At 39.0% G+C, this 17,334-nt stretch overlaps 1 protein-coding gene across 1 annotated transcript; it reads right to left on the bottom strand.

Annotated features, from left to right (window-relative positions):
* Positions 1 to 15: 15 nt before the first annotated feature.
* Positions 16 to 8,576, bottom strand: RAB5A (RAB5A, member RAS oncogene family). Its single transcript, XM_081833941.1, has 5 exons — positions 8,326 to 8,576; positions 6,254 to 6,405; positions 5,524 to 5,646; positions 3,418 to 3,511; positions 16 to 1,475 (listed from the first exon to the last, which is right to left on the bottom strand). Exons 1-5 carry the CDS (start codon positions 8,486 to 8,488, stop codon positions 1,360 to 1,362), a joined length of 648 nt encoding a protein of 215 aa, XP_081690067.1. The 5' UTR covers positions 8,489 to 8,576; the 3' UTR covers positions 16 to 1,359.
* Between the last annotated feature and the right edge of the window lie 8,758 nt (positions 8,577 to 17,334).

The following is a 17,334-nucleotide window of genomic DNA, read 5'->3' as shown; positions in this document are numbered from 1 at the left end:
AAAGACTGATTACAATTATTTCCTTTTTTATACCACTTTATTCAAACCTGAGCACCTCAATATAAAACTAAACACTGGTGAACTGTCATTTTCCTTGCTAAGCCCAATTACTGCAAATTTACAATCTGCACATGTAAGTTTCTGCTAGCAGTTCAACATTTAAATAGATTAAATCATCTTTTCTGACACTTGGTAGATTTCATATAATGAAAATAACTAAAGAATTAGTGCAATATACTGGACAGATCAAAATAAAATGGACTTTGGAAAACAAAGTTGCAGATTTCATTACAGACAGACAGTAGTACTTATGTTACATGTACAGGAGCATCATTTATTACTGTTCTAGCCATTAAGGAAGAACTTAATCCCCTTGAGATGTGGGGAAAAGAAATGTTAGCTCTTGAAAGTAACTGTACATATTGTATACTTTTAAGCAACTCTTAAATAGTACAGAGTATTAAACAGATGTAGACTACAATGCAGTACCCTATTTACAGTACATTAATATCCCAATTTAAAATCAAGTTGAATGTACATAATTGTTAGTGCACTGACTGATTTTATTCTTAGGGGAAAGATAATTGTGTTATGGTCAACAGTGATTAAAACCAAAATCACGATATCTAGTTTTTGTTGGACATATTTCAATAGTTTATGATGAGGGAAATTTTGCATTAGATGTTGAATTCATTAGCTGTGCCATTTTATAAACAGGGAAAAAATTGAATTAAACTTGATTTTTACTTTAAACTGGGTTGACACATTTACATATAGTGGAACAACTAAAAACCAATTGTTCTGCAAGCACAGGATCCATAAAATTGTTAATGCTGCACATATTTTGCAGTTACATTATGGAAATGTGGAATGTATATTTAAATGGTAGATACCCACATAAACAACATTTTGCATAAATACTGTGAATAAGCTTATAGGATCTTTAGAAGGTGTGTTATAGTTAGGGTTTTTCCCCCATACCACAAAGGGAGAATCCCAATTCTATTTCACTAACAGTAACCAATATCCAAAGCTTGAGGAACTAACCAGTTAGCTGCAGACCCATGGAGTAGTTGAGTCTCTATCCCTAATGACATGTGATACAGTTTATAAACCTTTCAACTGAAGCAAGTCTATCCAGCTTCCATTTCCCCCCTCTTTTGCTGAAACGTAACAGCCAGTGATACATGCATGTTATTAAAAATTAGGACAAAGTCGTTTCTAATACAGAATGATTATTTTGTAAGTCTCTTCGATTTTGGAAGCTGTATTGGGCCAGGTTAAACACTCCAAATTCCTTCGTTATTAACAAGTTAGGAAGCAGAAGAATATTCAAGACAGTTTAAAGCAGCTGAAGGTTTAGTTACTACAGCATTGACTCTTAGTTGGTTGTGTTGGTTCAGTAAGATCTACTCCTCTTCCTCGGACAGAGTTGGCCCCTGCATTCTGTTGTTCATTCTTCGGCAACTTTTTAGCTGCAAGGAAAGGTAATTTTTAAAAACTAGCATTACAACTTTTTTTATAAGCGTTTCCTACACACATTCGCATCTAATAAATGACAATTCTATACAAGCACATAAGGGTATGCACAGGATCCTAAGTAAAATCAGGCCAATTTGGAGAGGTATGTGACTCACTGCACCAAAGTGAGACCACTCTGAATCACCCCCAAACCAAATCAGGGACCTCCAAAGTCATTTGGACCTTAAAAAACTGCAGTGTGTCTGCAAAAACCATAGGGTGGTATACAAACCTGCTGTTCTACTTGTACAATGGAACTTTCCCCCTTCATTTCCCCTTCAGCCTCAAAATACTGGGGAGATTTGGGGGCATAAGGGTGAAGGAGAAAACCTACTGAACACAATCCACTTCTCCCAAACCCAAAGCCATGTAAGGAAAACATCAGGGCTGGGAGAGACAGGGGAGCTTCTTCCCCTTGTGGCTGACAGGGGAGCTTCTAATCAGAGGGAATAAATTTACCAGGCCTTTGAGGAAGAGATGATGAAGCGTTGTACAATTTTGTTCCTGTCTGTTCTGTAATCTTTTGCTAGTTCTGCAATGGTGCTTGCTTAGAAAATTCTAGATATTCAAGTCCTTCTGCCTCTGCGCCACATGCCCATAGTCATGTCAAATCAGCTTTGCACTTAATAGTTTCTGTGAATTTTGGTACCAACTGACCAGAACAGAAGCTTAAAGTCTCTCTCTCTTCCCCACCCCCCCATCCAATCTATCCTAACTATAGTTCCTGCATCTATTTTGCTGGTTACTCTCTAAGGGGCACCATTGATATACCATTTTCCATACTAAAATGAATTGCTGCCCACAAAAACCACGGAGTAGGGAAGCCTGCTTTCATCCCACCCACCCCAAATCAACTTTTCAGATACCTAGTATAAAAACTACTCCGCTCTTCTGAAATGTGGCGGGGGTGGGTTTTTAACCTATAGGCACTTCTCTAATGCTTGCTATTTTCAAACAAATTGCTCACAGAATAGGGGAAATTTAGGAAATGCTTTTTTAACCACTGCCTGCTCGAAGGAATCAAATATAATGAGGGCAGAATAAAATGGAAAACATATATGTGACTCTCTATTTCACTAGCTCCAATTAGCATAGGAAAAACACTGTACTCTTGGGTTATCACACCAGTATGGAGACGTTATCCCGCAACGTGGACAATGTGAGTTTTGGTTCTGTTTAACTCAAACGTGAGTAAACACAGTGTCTCAATAAAGAAGTTCAGAGTTTACCTGGATTTAATGAAAAATGTGTAGTGGTCCCAACAGGCAACAGGCTTTCCCACCCTGCTTTCCACAGCTGCCCTATATGCTCTATAAAAAGCCACTAATGAGGGTTCAGAAAACCCACAAAATGTGCATACAATGTAGCCTGCAAATCAGCAAGCTTCCACCTCAAATGCAAAAGCAGAAATGCCTTCCACATTCAAGGGACATTTGGGATTTAAGCCACGGTTTAGTAAAATACAAGCTAACAACATATACTTCGTTCTGCAGATAATACAAAATGTACTGTTTTCTGGTAGACTCAAAAGAATTGGGGACTGGAAACCAGTCGTGTCATAACTCTGAGGTCCTTAAATCTACATTTCTTTTCAATATTCTGCATTCCCCTGATATTACGAAATAAAGCTTTTTAGATTTGTACATTCCTTCACAATATTCTAATTTTGCTCAACACTGCCATTTATCTTGTTTGTTCATTGTAAAAGGTCAAACAATGTATGATTTAGAATGGCAAAAGCTTGCTGAGTTAACCAATCAGTGCTCAGAAACACTGGGTCCATTAAGCACTAATATCAGATAACTTGTTTGGTGAATGCTATTAAGTCCCACACTCTTCAATGAAGCACATACAAATATGTTTTAAAAATGTACCTTCCATTAAAGGTTTACTTACCAATTGCCATGAATATTTCATTTACATTCATTGATGTTTTAGCCGACGTCTCCATGAACAATAAACTGTTGTCATCCGCATAAGACTGTGCTTCCTGTAAATTAAGCATACCAGTTTATTATTTCTTCATATAGTTGTGGACTATACACAGCATTTTTTTACTGCCAGCTTAGAATCTACTGTTCCTTTTCAAAGGCTAAATGTCACCATGCCAAGTTTGATAAGCTCTTTTCCCTGCCCCCTAAAAAATAAATAAATCAGTCTTTAGGATTTGAAAAGGCTACTGCACAAATCTGTACCAAGACAAAAATACTGCAAATCACAAATCTAAACAATTCTGGCGTAATAAAAATGATAGGTGAGTATGAAAGTGTGCAGCAATTGTGGGAATGAAAAATAGAAGTAAAACTTTTAAAAAACACACACAAAAAAACTGACAAGTAACCTTTACAGAACTCAGAAAAGCTCATCATCATCTTAATGCTGGAATCTAGAGCTATAGGACTATGCAGTAAGATCAGCATCAGTTATTCAGAAATCTTAAAATTGTATCAGAAAACAAGCTTTTTATGAATGCAAAGTCTCTCCACACTATTATTATGGAAAAGGCAACTTTAGAAGACACAGACATCATTACAATGCTGCCTGTATCGGAAAACATCCAACTTGCACAACAGGACTTCAGGATCCTCTACTTCCTGCCTCCAATCCTCTACTTTCTGCTTCCAACCAAAGAAAGAAGTACCTTTACATAAATTAGTTATCTTTCTGGCTCAGAATGCATCTTAAAAGAAATGCACTTTGCAGAGTTAAGTGGGCCTTCACTAAAATACAATGAAAGAAAAACCAGCTTATGCTGAATAACACACCATCCATGAATATCTTCAGCCTGGAGCAGTGGCTACTTGTGTCTTAAAGTCATGTTTCTAACATTTGTGGCTACAAATACAGGTTTGGAAAGGAGACTGAAGGCTAGCAGTAACATTATCCAGAGAGGCAAGTCTAAAGTCAAGCTAACTATTCTCAACATATAAATATTTGAGAAAACACTGAAGGTTCCTATGTTCATATTGCCCATTTTAGGAAAGAATATTGTAGAAGACACACAAATTTGTTATTTGCTAAATTCATGAATATATTTTGCATGTATTCAAATCAGCAGCGAACTTGTGTATCTCAATCTAATGTTGATGCTTCCCTCAGTAATAAATTGTCCACCCTTCCTTTAAAGCAGTTAATAGATGGTGCCATATAAATGCTTACATAGGGAATGAAAGAAGGATGTGCCCCTCCCATAACCACTGTGTGTGCAGGGACATTTTGCAGGTTTTACTGCTTGAAATTTTTCAGAATAAGGCGCAGTGGTAGAGAATCTGCTTTGCATGCCCAGGGTCCCAGATTCAATCCCTGGCATTCCAGTGTATGCACTGGGGTTGCAGTATCAGACCCAACCAACATTGTTTTCACTAAACATATTGCGTTTATATTCAAATTAAAAGTTAACACACAGGTATTTACCCCCTTTTTCATACATTCAATAACCTTGTTAGGCAGACTGTGATGTTTAAGCAGGCCCACTATCTGCTTCATGAATGAGTGGAGCCTTAACTCCAGATCCTCGTACAAACATAATGTTCAACTTACCCCACTGCAAACTTATTTACTGCCATCCCTTCTAGTAGTTTCACAGAACACTATACTCTTCAGATCTGCCTACACCATTATATATTGATTTATGTGAGAAAGAAGGTTGTGCTGCCCCACTTCACCAAAAAGCTCATATTTTATTGAAGATGTTTGCAGGAAATAAGAATATGTTGGTCAAGGCAGTGGGTGACCTGCCCATTCTACTTGTAGCATACACATAAATTATCTGGTAGAATAAATCCTTAAAACAGCTTGCTTTCTAAACCACTTGCATTCCCAAGTTTGTGTGTGTGGTTTCCAAAGCAAGCAAAGTAGGAACAACACAAGTTAACAAAATAAAAGGTCAGTTCTGCCAAAGACCTGCAGCAAAACAATAGCATGACTGAGGGGGCTTTAAAGTTCTGTATAATATTCCAGCAAAACCAGAACTTCTGATCAAATATAAGAGACATAACTTACCTGAAAATCTACAGCCCTTTTGTTAGCTAAATCAGCTTTATTTCCTGCTAAAGCTATTACAATGTTAGGACTTGCTTGCCTCTGGAGTTCTTTTACCCAATTTTTTGCTCTTGCAAAGGATTCCTGTCAATCATTTAAAGAAAGAAAGAAAAGCTCATTTATTCTTTTCCACCTTCATTGGTATATACCACAATCAGAATTTAGAAAAAGAGCAATGGTGGGCACTCATTACACAAAAGCACATTATAATATTATCCCTTCTCTCCATACCCCTTTTGTTACAACAATTTAAATTAGCAAACGCCTAAATTTTACTTATATTTACTTGGGGAGGAAATCCTCTTTGCATCAATTGAATTTTGAAGATGACTAAATATTAATATTTAGATAAGGCTTCATAATGCAGCCTTTAAATTATGATTATTTTACTTTATACAACATCAAAACAGGATGCAACAAATTTAAAATAAAATACGAGTTTTAAAACAATCCACAAAACTCTGCTAAAGAATCAACCTACATTATGAAAGGTATACCGAAAACATAGTTATTCCAAAACAAACAAACAAAAACAAATCAGTCAGCCAGAATCTGGCCATAAATTGAACTTAGAATATAAAAACAGAACTATTCAGAATTTTGCCTTTTTAAAAACAATTCACGAATACCTCAGCAACAAATGCAACACTAAAAAAGTGACCAGATTCATTCAGTTTAGTTCACACATTACCTCGTTGGTAATATCATATACAACTATAGCTGCTTGGGCTCCTCTGTAATACATTGGTGCCAAACTGTGATATCGTTCTTGACCAGCTGTGTCCCAAATCTCAAATTTTACTGTTGTGTCATCAAGACATACGGTCTGTGTTAGAAAAGCAGCTAAAGAGAAAAGAAAGCAATAGGGTTTGTGACTCTACATATGCTCATTACATTTTATTTTATCTGGAAACCCCTTAATGTTGAAAAACATCTGAAGTGTACAACATACAATGTTTTCATATGTAGAACATTCTTTTTTTCTTGCCAGGAGATGAATATAGTGTGTGGAATTCAGATGTTGACTCCCAACTCCCATCAACAGCAGCATATATGAGCAATGGTGAGGGAAAGAGGTAGCAAAATCACAAGAGCCACAGATTCCCACCCCCAATGCAGCCCTCAGTGCCACTCCAAATCAGCTCAGGATCTGCGGGAACAGATTTGATGAGGACACTGTGGGCTGCAGGGAGGAAGGAGCAGTAGGGGAAAACAGGTATGCAAAATTGTGGCTCTCCAGATGTTACTGGGGTCTAACAACACCTGGAGCAGTGTTAGAAACTGAGATATGAAAGCTCGGAGCTAAACAGCACCTAGATGGTTATGGATGCAACAACGGAATGTCTAGGTGTGCTTTTTATAACGAGAATACAAAGCTGGAAATGAATGAATGAACTGAACTAAAATATTATGTTCATTATGTTCATTTTTCACATGGTCTAGTCATCTGAAGACTGCAAAGAACAAAGCCAAGAAAAAACAATTAGGTAGGATACTACATTGCTCTAATTAGGAAAGCCTGGTCACATATACAACATACAAGCCCTAATTCTGAGAGGTATGATGGGTTCTTGAAACAGACAAACCCTCTGGCATAGTTTATATATCTTGGGAAGTACGAGTTAGGCACAATGACCTCACAAATGCTGTTGTATATCGTAGAATCATAGAACTGTAGAGTTAGAAGGGACCCCAAGGATCACCTAGCAATGCAGGAATATGCAGCTGGTTCATATAGGGATTGAACCTGTGACCTTGGCATTATATAGTGGTTGGCATCCAGAGGGCAGCACAACAGGACTTCAGACTTACAGCTGTTTTCAGGAACACAATGAACAGCATATCAACAGGCATACCAACAGACAAATGCTGGCTCCCTCGGCCTGAAGCAAGATGAATGCCACACCCTTTAGATGCCTTTGACTGGACTCAACCATCCGGGGTCCTTTACCTTTTTTTTTACAGGTGTTAGGCAGCATCTTAGTTTTAAATAAGCTGAATATGAATTAAAGTAGCTATGAGCTCATACACCCATGCCACAACTAGCCCAGATCTTTATGCAGGAGCTGTAGTTCCTCAATGAAGGAGGCAGCTCCTTTTAAAAGAAAGAACAATACGCTTTGCACACAAAGCACCACCTCACACTTTACTAGGAAGTTTCCTATCTTACTATCTATGAGTGAGCTATTAAACCCATGTACCCCTGTCTTTCAAAAACTTTAATGCAAGTATCTGTTGTCAGCTGTAGATTGGCTTCACCAACCTGGTGCCCTCCATATGTCTTCAACCCCCCAGCCAGGACACACTAGGGGGCATCACAATGGGGAAAAGTGCTGTATGTGTACACCTTGATTTCTATACAACTCAAGCTTGCACAAACCTGTTACAGCAGAAACTTAAATAAAATTCAAAGTTACCTTTTAATCAACAGAAAAAAATCAAGATAATGCAATATTCACAACATAACAAAAATATGGGACAAATAAAAATAATTAAACCACTGGATAAAATACAACAGGTCCGCCTTGCCAGCAAAACAAGAAATCTTTGATGGAATGTCCCCCACCTTAAAATCTGCTTTGGATGGCCTTCTAGAGCAAATTTGGTGGGATGGGGAGGATTACAGCGAGGGAGGAGAGAGAAGGGGAAGTTTGCTTGTGCAATGTTTGCTATTGTCCAATGAAATTTGAATTTTGGATTGACAGCAGTAACAATTCCCAATAAATATACAGTAATATATATAGATACACAACATTTTCTCACCTCCAATCGTACTCTCTTGAAACTCATGAAACTGGCCTTTTACAAAACGAAGCACCAGACTTGATTTGCCAACTGCAGATTCTCCCAGAAGAACTAACTTGAATTGACATATTTTATTTCCAGCATTAGGCCCATTGGGTCTAGTTGCTCCTCGGTTGGCCATGTCCAAACTAGAAAGGAGTCCCTTGTTTCAGATTCTTAAAAAGACGATTCCAGGATGTGAACCTCGATGTGCCTTCAACTCAAATAACCTGTTTCACAAAACAGTATTCAGAAATTAGTGACCACATTTTTGTTGTTGTTAGGCAATAAAATTGTTAGGCACATTTGTTAGGCAATAAAATATATCCATCCAAATTAGGTATGCGTCTACTCCAGGGGTGCCCAAACTTTTTTCAAATAGGGCCAGATTTGATGAAGTGAACATGCGTGAGAGCCGACAAGTAGTTGTTGAGCTTTTTTTAGGATTGAAGTTGTTGAAGAGGCGAAATACTACCGCGGGGGCTGGATTAAATTGACCGGCAGGCTGGATTAGGCCCCCGAAATGGACTTTGGACACGCCTGGTCTGCTCTACTCTGTTCATGTCCACAGCAATTCATAAATTGAAAGTTACATTTTAGCAGCCCTCAGAAGAGAATAATCCCCCCAGCATAGATAGATTAGCTCAATTATGCTAGACATTGTATACCTCATAGTAGATGGAATTAAAGTTCATCATATAACCATACTTAATGTGCCAACTAACAACCTCACAACTAAGGAAGCTCTTGTGACCCATTAACTATTTTATTCACATTAAAAATAGCTTTAGGCACACTACTGCAGACCTTGACTGTCTCTGTGGATAGCAGTGGTGCCTATCTGGTGGACTCCACAGGCTGTATTGTCACTGGGAATGGAATATACAAAATAGCTAAGAAATCTTTCTCTAATGCACATGTTATAGCACTGACCATTTCAGCTTGCCCAACAACAGAGGCTGATGAGTATGTGCTAGTAATAGGGTAGAATAAGGAGATAAAGAGTTGGGTAGGTTGGTCTGGGAGTCTCTCATATTTTGACAGACTGAAGTCAACTGACCATGAACTTCAATAACTCAGCCCTCTACAAGTGGTATTCCAAGGCAATGTACTTGGTAGAGCACCAAGAACGTTTATGGGAGGACCAATAATGTTAAGGGGGGTGGGGGTGGATAATCTGTTAGTTCCCCTCTCCTTTGGCCCAAATGTGGTTCAACCTGAATTGCTATGCCACACCATTTATCAGGTCTCTTTGCAAGTTGATCCAACAGAGCTGGTTTGCGCAGGAACTTATCAGTTGCTGCAACAAGCCTGCTTTATCGCAGATTGCAGACACAGCAACTCCTGGGTTTTTGTGTACTAACCAAAAACCCTGTTAGAGACATTTGGCAAAAGACTTGAGTAAGCAGAGGGATAGCAAGTTTTTCACTGACCACATTCCCTCCACCCCCTGCGTGTTAGTACAGGTTTCCAGTTTGTCTGCTACAATAACTCCAACTGAATTTTACCTGCTCTACATAGCAACTTCTACAGAAATACCCACTTTCTCCCCTAACTCATCTGTCATTGTCTACCCTCTGGTTACCAAAAAAGATAATTCACAAGAATAATAATTTGTTGATCTAAGAAACAGTATCAAATTCAAATCCTAATTGTTTTAATGCAGCCTGCAACTTACTGTGTGAACAAATATATGAATTGTTTCTGCAATATGTTCACAGAACAACAACAGTTTCAACAAGTGTTTGTTCAAAATCCAGATGATCACATTCAAAGTGCTTCCACAAACATGCTAGGAGGGAGTAGAAATAGTTGCCCCTTGCCCATGAATATTAGGTGGCATTTCCTAAAGTGTGGGGGGCTGCCACATTTGTGTGATGACAAGCATTCTATATGTCACATCAGCACAGTAACCCTCCATAACAGTCACAACACAATCCAGATCAGGATTCTAACTTGTACAGCAAGTCTCCACACGTACGGCAGAATGCCTGCCACAGACACTTGTCCTCCAACATGTGGAGGGCAGCAAGAACATGAAAAATGAGGTAGAGCCAGCTAGTCATTCTAATTATACCCCTACCTACATAAGGTTTCTTTATGATACTATGTCACTGCAAACAAGAAAATGGAAGGTCACATTTAACATGTCTGCCAAATTTGAAAACAGCAACCATGAGGACCAAGCCCATCCTCGCTGTTCTGTGGTGCCAACAAGGTTCTCGTCTTTGCCTAAACCCAGCTAATATTCACTACCATTTTCATGTGGACTGTGGTATGCTCTGGATCCTGGATTGGTCATCATGAGCTACCTTTTAAAACACACACAGCTATTTGTGACTAAATATTCGTGAGGATGGAAGGCCCATTCATTGTACTTAAATCCTGCCTACTAACTGAACTTGCTGAAGTGGTTTACAGTATATTTAAAATACTTTAAAAAGGCGATAATTTTTAGGGCAAGGCAAAGGTGTATATGGTTTTATCTCTAGTTCTTATATATTCCAATTTCACTCTGTAGCTGAATCTCCTAGAAATTACTGATTAAGAGTAGTTGGATATTAGGTCTCACATAGGCCAGGGCTTCCTCACAGGACTGCTGCTTTGGTCTCTCACAGCTTTTCTCTGTTGCTGGGTATACAAACTGCTGTCAAAAAAGTGCTACAAGCATTCCCCTAGTTCTAAAATCTTTTAACTGCCACTCTGATGCTGAACCTCTGGACCACAGCAGGTCTCTTAGGAAATAATATTGGTATACAAGTGCCTAAGTAGTCTGATGTTAAGTCCTTTACAGCACAGAGTTTCCTCATGGGACTGCTTATGTCTCCCACAGCCTCTGGCAGTAAATGCTGGAAGGACACTTACCATTTAAACATTTAATGCAGTGGGACATATTCCAGAGTCAACATAAACACTGCATATAAATCCTGTCTGACTGCTTAAGAATTTCCTCAGAATTATTCCACTGGATCGTCAACTATTTCACATCCTGTTCTGCATTAATCAGGTCTTACTCAGCTCAGTGGCACCTTTCTATATCCTGGACAAAATGAAACTGATACTATACTGAAAGGATGGGTGTAACAAGACTCTGGTTGCTTCTCCACTTATCGTAATGGCTACTTGTAACTTTGAAAGAATGAAATGGTTTCCTCAACCTCAAACAACAACATTTTCCTTTATATAGCTTCATCCTTGTAAAACAGGTTAGCAAAACCCAGCTCACCTGAGAAACATCTATTCAGCTCCAACATAGAAGTTTCCCACTAAAAACATGAATAGCTTAGCTGTTTTCTATCTGGATCTCTAGACCATACTACAAATTTCTATGCTAATACAGATAATAATTTTAAGAGCTCAGAGTTTATTGTTTGACAAATGAGTACTGCAACATTGGAAATAGGGCTTTAAAAACCTACAGTATATGGCGGTATATAAATTCAATAAATAAATAAATAAATAAATAAATCTTGCTTGCGTGTATGGATTTCAATTAAGACTGCTATAAGTCTTACACCTAAAAGTTTGTGTTGCCTTATTCATTCCTACTTTCAAAATGCACAAAACAAGCTTACACTTGGAAGGAGCAATGATCAGCAAATACTGCAACTTGAGGGGTAAAAATAATAATAGATAGTATTCAATCCTCCTAGTTATATAGATTGTCAGCTGTGGGTGCTCTTGGAGCCATCACTGAATCACAAAGTCCAGACTGCAGAAACATACTTTTACACAATGTGCCTGGTGAATGGTTGTGAACATCTCTAAGATATGGATTAGGTCAACAATCATCATTCATAGGTCACTAGTTTGGTGTAGTGGGTAGAGTGTTGGACCAGTACCAAGAAAACCCAGATTCAGCCTCCACTCAACCATAAACTTACACTGATTAAGTTTGAAGAAACAAGGGCTGAGAATGGCAACCCTGTATGCAGCCCAAAGTTCTGATAAGGTGAAATAAAAATGTAATAAGTGATGCCTTTATAACCATGAGAATTGACAACTGTAGCTTGTTTTATATGAAACTGCCCTTAAAAACCATTCCAGTCCAACCCTCTCGATGTGGACAAGTTGCTGAGAGTACATCACCCCATGGTTCATCATCTGTACACAGTCCAGTGCCAGAAGCTCAGATATATAAGCTAGGCACCAAATGGCTCCTTAAACAGGTTTACAGATGCCAAAATGGAATAGCTATTTGCCAATCTGGGGCCAGACAGCTTGAAAACCGTATTTTTCAATACGTCTTTTTGGTTCCTGAAATTCATTCTGATTGTGCAGATAAAATATAATGGATAGAATTCTACAGGATATATTGCTAGTGTGTGAAAACTGACAAGAGCCAAGGATCCCCAGGCATGCACCTCCAGATAGCGGAGTGTTCAGGCACCACCATCCTGTCATACGTTATTGACACAAATCAAGGTTCATGTTTTGATTTCAAGTAATATAACAAGCTTGAATCCTATTACTACCTTCTGCCCTTCGCCTGATCACTGTCTTAGCTTACATACAACATACATCTAACAAGTCCGAATACCACATAAAAGTAGCATTCCCAGTGGGTGGAAACCTTTGTCCCAAGCTCCACCAATGTTCCAAGTGTGCATGTATTCTGGCGATACCATAAAACTTTCTACTTTGGCCAAACTGGTTATTCCTGCAGCATTTTAAAATGCTTACTAAATATTTTACTATTTCTTGCTAACTTCTGTTCCCACTGGTTGCCCCACCTTAAGCTTCTTTGAGAAGGACATAAACCATTATCAAGATACAAAGAATTATGCGGCTAGTGAGCTTAGTACAGCTTGCAACCAGACGCCACTCCAACTCAAATGTCATAAGGCAAATAAATAGCTTTTAAAACTGAGGGGAATTGCAAAGGAAGTTTGTTGTAAAGCATGAAGAGCAGTTTTTATTATCACAAGCTCCTTTCATGAGCCTAAGCAGCTATTTGAATACCAGACATTTTACTTTTATTTATTAAATTTTAAATGAAGTGTTCATTACTACATTTCAATCTTTTATAGGAAAAGTCCTTTAGACACTTTCTGCAAAAAAGAATCAATATTCCTTGCATTTATAGAAGTCAAATGCTAGATATTTTAAGTCCTGATAAATTAAAAGAAATGTGCTGATTAAATGTTTTAATCTTTATAATGCTCTGACTTTAATAAGACTATATATGCTTACTTTTCTTTATATAGCTCCTCTAACAAAAATATGTAAGTCTTAAAGTGTACACAAGATAAATATTAAACAATGGGCAAACCTGTTGCTCTTCTTATTTTTCAACTCAATGCCAAAATGTAAACAAGGAAAAAGAATGCACCAACTTCTCTTGTTTGTTACAACTACAGAGGCATTTCCAAACATTCCTGAAAAGATGGCCGTCTGCTCCTAACCTACCTTAAAATATTACACCATGTTATTAAATACTGCAGTTTCACCAAATCACTGAATAACAACCACTCAAAATTATTCAAATTCAGTTACTAATTGCTTGCATATCCAACTTTCTCATTTGATGCTTCCTTCCTGCTTACCTCAGTGAAAATCTAAATTCAATACAGTGGACAAACGTGTGATACATGCGGCAGCCACATTCGCAACCCGCAGCATTCGCAACCAGCAGTGCCGCGTCTGTGTGCGTGCGGGTTGCGATTTGGCGCTTCTGCACATGTGCAAAGCGTGATTTAGTGCTTCTGCGCATACGCCAACACCCGGAAGTAACCCATTCCAGTACTTCTGGATTCAGCGTGGTGCACAATCCGAAAACGCGCAACCTGAAGCGTCTGTAACCTGAGGTATGACTGTATTGATAATCTAAAGGCCAAAGAAAAATATTGTGCATATAGTCACCCCCCCCCCCCGCACAGTGGTGATTTACAACCAACTGCCCTATGAGCAGAAGAGGGAAAACTACCCAAGCAAACAATGCAACTATCACCAATGACTGCTAATACTTCAGCTTTTGTGTTCCTGGTTATACTTCTTTACAGAAAAAATAGGGATTAAAAGGGGTTATAGATTCCCCCAGCCTTCTTTAGGGCTGGGCGATATCAGTTTTTCAACACTGTGGTGTATCACCAGCCAAACATCGCAGTTTGACGATATACCCCACCCCCAATCCGCCTCTGACTTGTGGGAGCCAGCACTGGGCTGGGGGCTCCTTTAACTGCTCAACTGAGGCAAAGGCAGCTGCATACTCCTCAGTTGAGCAGTTTAAAGATGCAGAGGGAGGAACAAGCTGTATTGGTGCCTGCTCCGTATGAGGGCAGAGTGGGATGATGGTTTCACTCAGCGATATATTGCTGGTGAAACCACTGCCACTCCTGAGTCCCTCTGTCAGCAGCACCCACTGGAGGAAGGAATTCTTGACTATCTCTAGCAGACACTGCTAGCAGAGGGATTCAGGAGCAGTAGTGGTTTCACCAGTGATATACCACTGAATGAGGCCAACATCATGGTCTGCTCCTCATAGCGGTCATGGGCAATATATCACTCACGCCTAGCTAGCCATCTTTATTTAGAAATGAATTGTAGGGTGCAAGAGGAAGAGAGAAAGAGAAGAAATTACTAGTGAGCCATCCATACCTAACTTAGGTCAGGGGTGCACAACCTGTGGCCCTTCAGATGTTTTTGGACTACAACTCCCATCAGCCCCAGTCAGTATAGCCAGTGACCAGGGCTGATGGGAGGTGTAGTCCAACAACATCTGGAGAGCCGCAGGTTGTGTACCCTTGACTTAGATGATGCCCTGCACCAATATAGAAAACACTGTAATTTTGTTCCATTCTAAGACAATGCTTCATAAAAAGAAACAAAACATATGGACTTACAGATGTACAGTACTAGTTCTAATTTCAGATATAGTCTGGCATTCATATGAATACCAAACGTTCTCCATATATTGGGAAAATAAATATTTTTATAATTTTATCATGATTTAGGATTACAATACAACTGTCAGTTATTAGCATGCAAGATTTTACACTCATTTGCTTATTTATTCATGAGGCTGATGGATAGTGAAGAACTCCATCTCTCCTTTGCAAGCCCCTCTTAGAAGTAAAAAGCAGGTTAGTAAAATCATTTGCACTTTAGAAATGCAATCAACTGGTTGGGGGGGGGGGACGACATAATGTTACCTGCCTGATCCACCAGCCCTCTTCATTTCTATGCTGGACATGTGATGACTGGGAAGGAAGAGGATTCATGGAAGCCAAACAAGCTGGTAAAGGAGGAACATGGTATTCTCTGTCCCTTCTCCACTTTCTTGCTCTTTCCTGCTGGCCAAGAAATAAGTGGCTTCGCTTCCTTTGTGGCCAGCATGGAGACCAAGCAAGTGGCAGATGAAGGACAGAAGAGGCCATTCTTCCTCCATCAACCCACAGCCTGACCTGCATGGAATATCTGGCAAGTAGTTAAGAGTTACAGCAGCTTTTCATTTTATCAAAAGGTCCAGCTTTATTATTAGTTTACTTGTTAATACAGCACTGAATACTTAACTCTTTTCAAGTTTAAATACATATATGAAAATAATAACCAAACTGTGATAAATCAATCAGTACTATATACTACATCATAAAATACCAGGAGGAGCCTCTGATAATACCATTTCATTGAGGGACAAAAAACAATGGGATTCCTGTGTGTAAGAAAATAGATATAAATAGGGGCCCAAGTTGGAGGGATACATGAAAGTAATTTTCATCCAAATTCACTAAAAAGTTGGTGCCTGCAACCTAATCTTATGCATTTTTATTCAGAAGTCAGTTTCAAGGAATTCAGTCTTTACAGTACATGTGATTGCTACCTAAGTGTGTTTAGGAAGATATCATTTGTTGTTTGTTTAATATATGGAATTGTTCAGTGAGGTATGAAATTGTAACTTTGTAATTTCTGAGCTTTGTATATGTTCTAAATTATTTCTCAATATTTTAACTCTCAAAGAATTACTAGTTTATTAGAGTAGTGCTTCACATTGTTATTTGTGGTAAATTTTACTGCATACAAAATGAGTTTGTATGGGAAAACAAAGTGCGTGCCCAACAAGTTATCACACAATCAACTACTCAATACTTTTACACAGATATCTAATGCATTTGTCTGCTCACTATTCACATACACACTGCATTGTAGTTGCAGACTCCTTATTGCACAGAAACAAATCTTTACATAATTTAACAGATTCGAACAGCACAAAGTATCTGAAACAGTTTAAAATAAAGGGATTTCCACTTAAGCTGTTTTAAACATTACTGCACTTTACATGTACATCCCAGACATTGATCAACCAACCAAAGAAGTGGGCGACACATATTAATCCTGAAGTGCTCAAATTTAACGATTTGCTTCTAATTCAGTCAATAACTGATGGACAGCTACATAAATGACATAGTAAGGAACTGGAAGTGACGATATTGTAACTACCTGTGCTTCATTCAAATTGATCGAGCCTTAAATTTTCTTTAAAGCAGCTTTAAAAGATGAAGCCATCGTTAATACCTACTAGTCTCTATCTACACATGTTAAGATCTGTTCAGGAGATCGTGCCCCTGATACACCGGGAATTGCTTGGATTTAAAACACACACACACACACACACACACACACACACAAACAAGTTTTACTTACCCTGATCACACATTGCCACCACAGGACAATCAAACCAGGACTGCAAAGCGTCCACAGAGATAAAACAAGCAAGCTACTTTCTTAATTCTATCTCCACCTAGACACCTTTTGCACATCAAAATTCGCCACAAGCGTGGGAAACCTGAAAGGAAGGAGTTGCCTTTCCCTCCCGGCCAGTCTGCAGAGCGAAACACGCCGCTTTTTCTTTTTAACTCTTTCCTGGAGAGGCCCCGTAAGCCAGCCTTCCCTCCCTCCCCTCCCTCGCTTCGCTCTCTGCTAGCCGGGATGGCTGCGTCGCCCTCCCCGCACCCCGAAATCCAACCCTTCAGTCGCTCCCGGACCGGGCGG

This window comes from Podarcis erhardii, assembly GCF_964252035.2.
Source record: "Podarcis erhardii genome assembly, chromosome: 12".
In the NCBI taxonomy this organism is placed as follows: Eukaryota; Metazoa; Chordata; class Lepidosauria; order Squamata; family Lacertidae; genus Podarcis; species Podarcis erhardii.
This window is presented reverse-complemented; position numbering and strand designations above follow the sequence as displayed.

Excerpts from the sequence above, each read along its gene's own strand:
- RAB5A (XM_081833941.1), bottom strand. The coding sequence starts at position 8,488 with ATGGCCAACCGAGGAGCAACTAGACCCAATGGGCCTAATGCTGGAAAT. Across the intron at positions 6,406-8,325 it reads TCAAGAGAGTACGATTGGAG|CTGCTTTTCTAACACAGACC; the intron begins GTGAGAAAATGT and ends TTTTCTCTTTAG. Across the intron at positions 5,647-6,253 it reads TATATGATATTACCAACGAG|GAATCCTTTGCAAGAGCAAA; the intron begins GTAATGTGTGAA and ends AATGATTGACAG.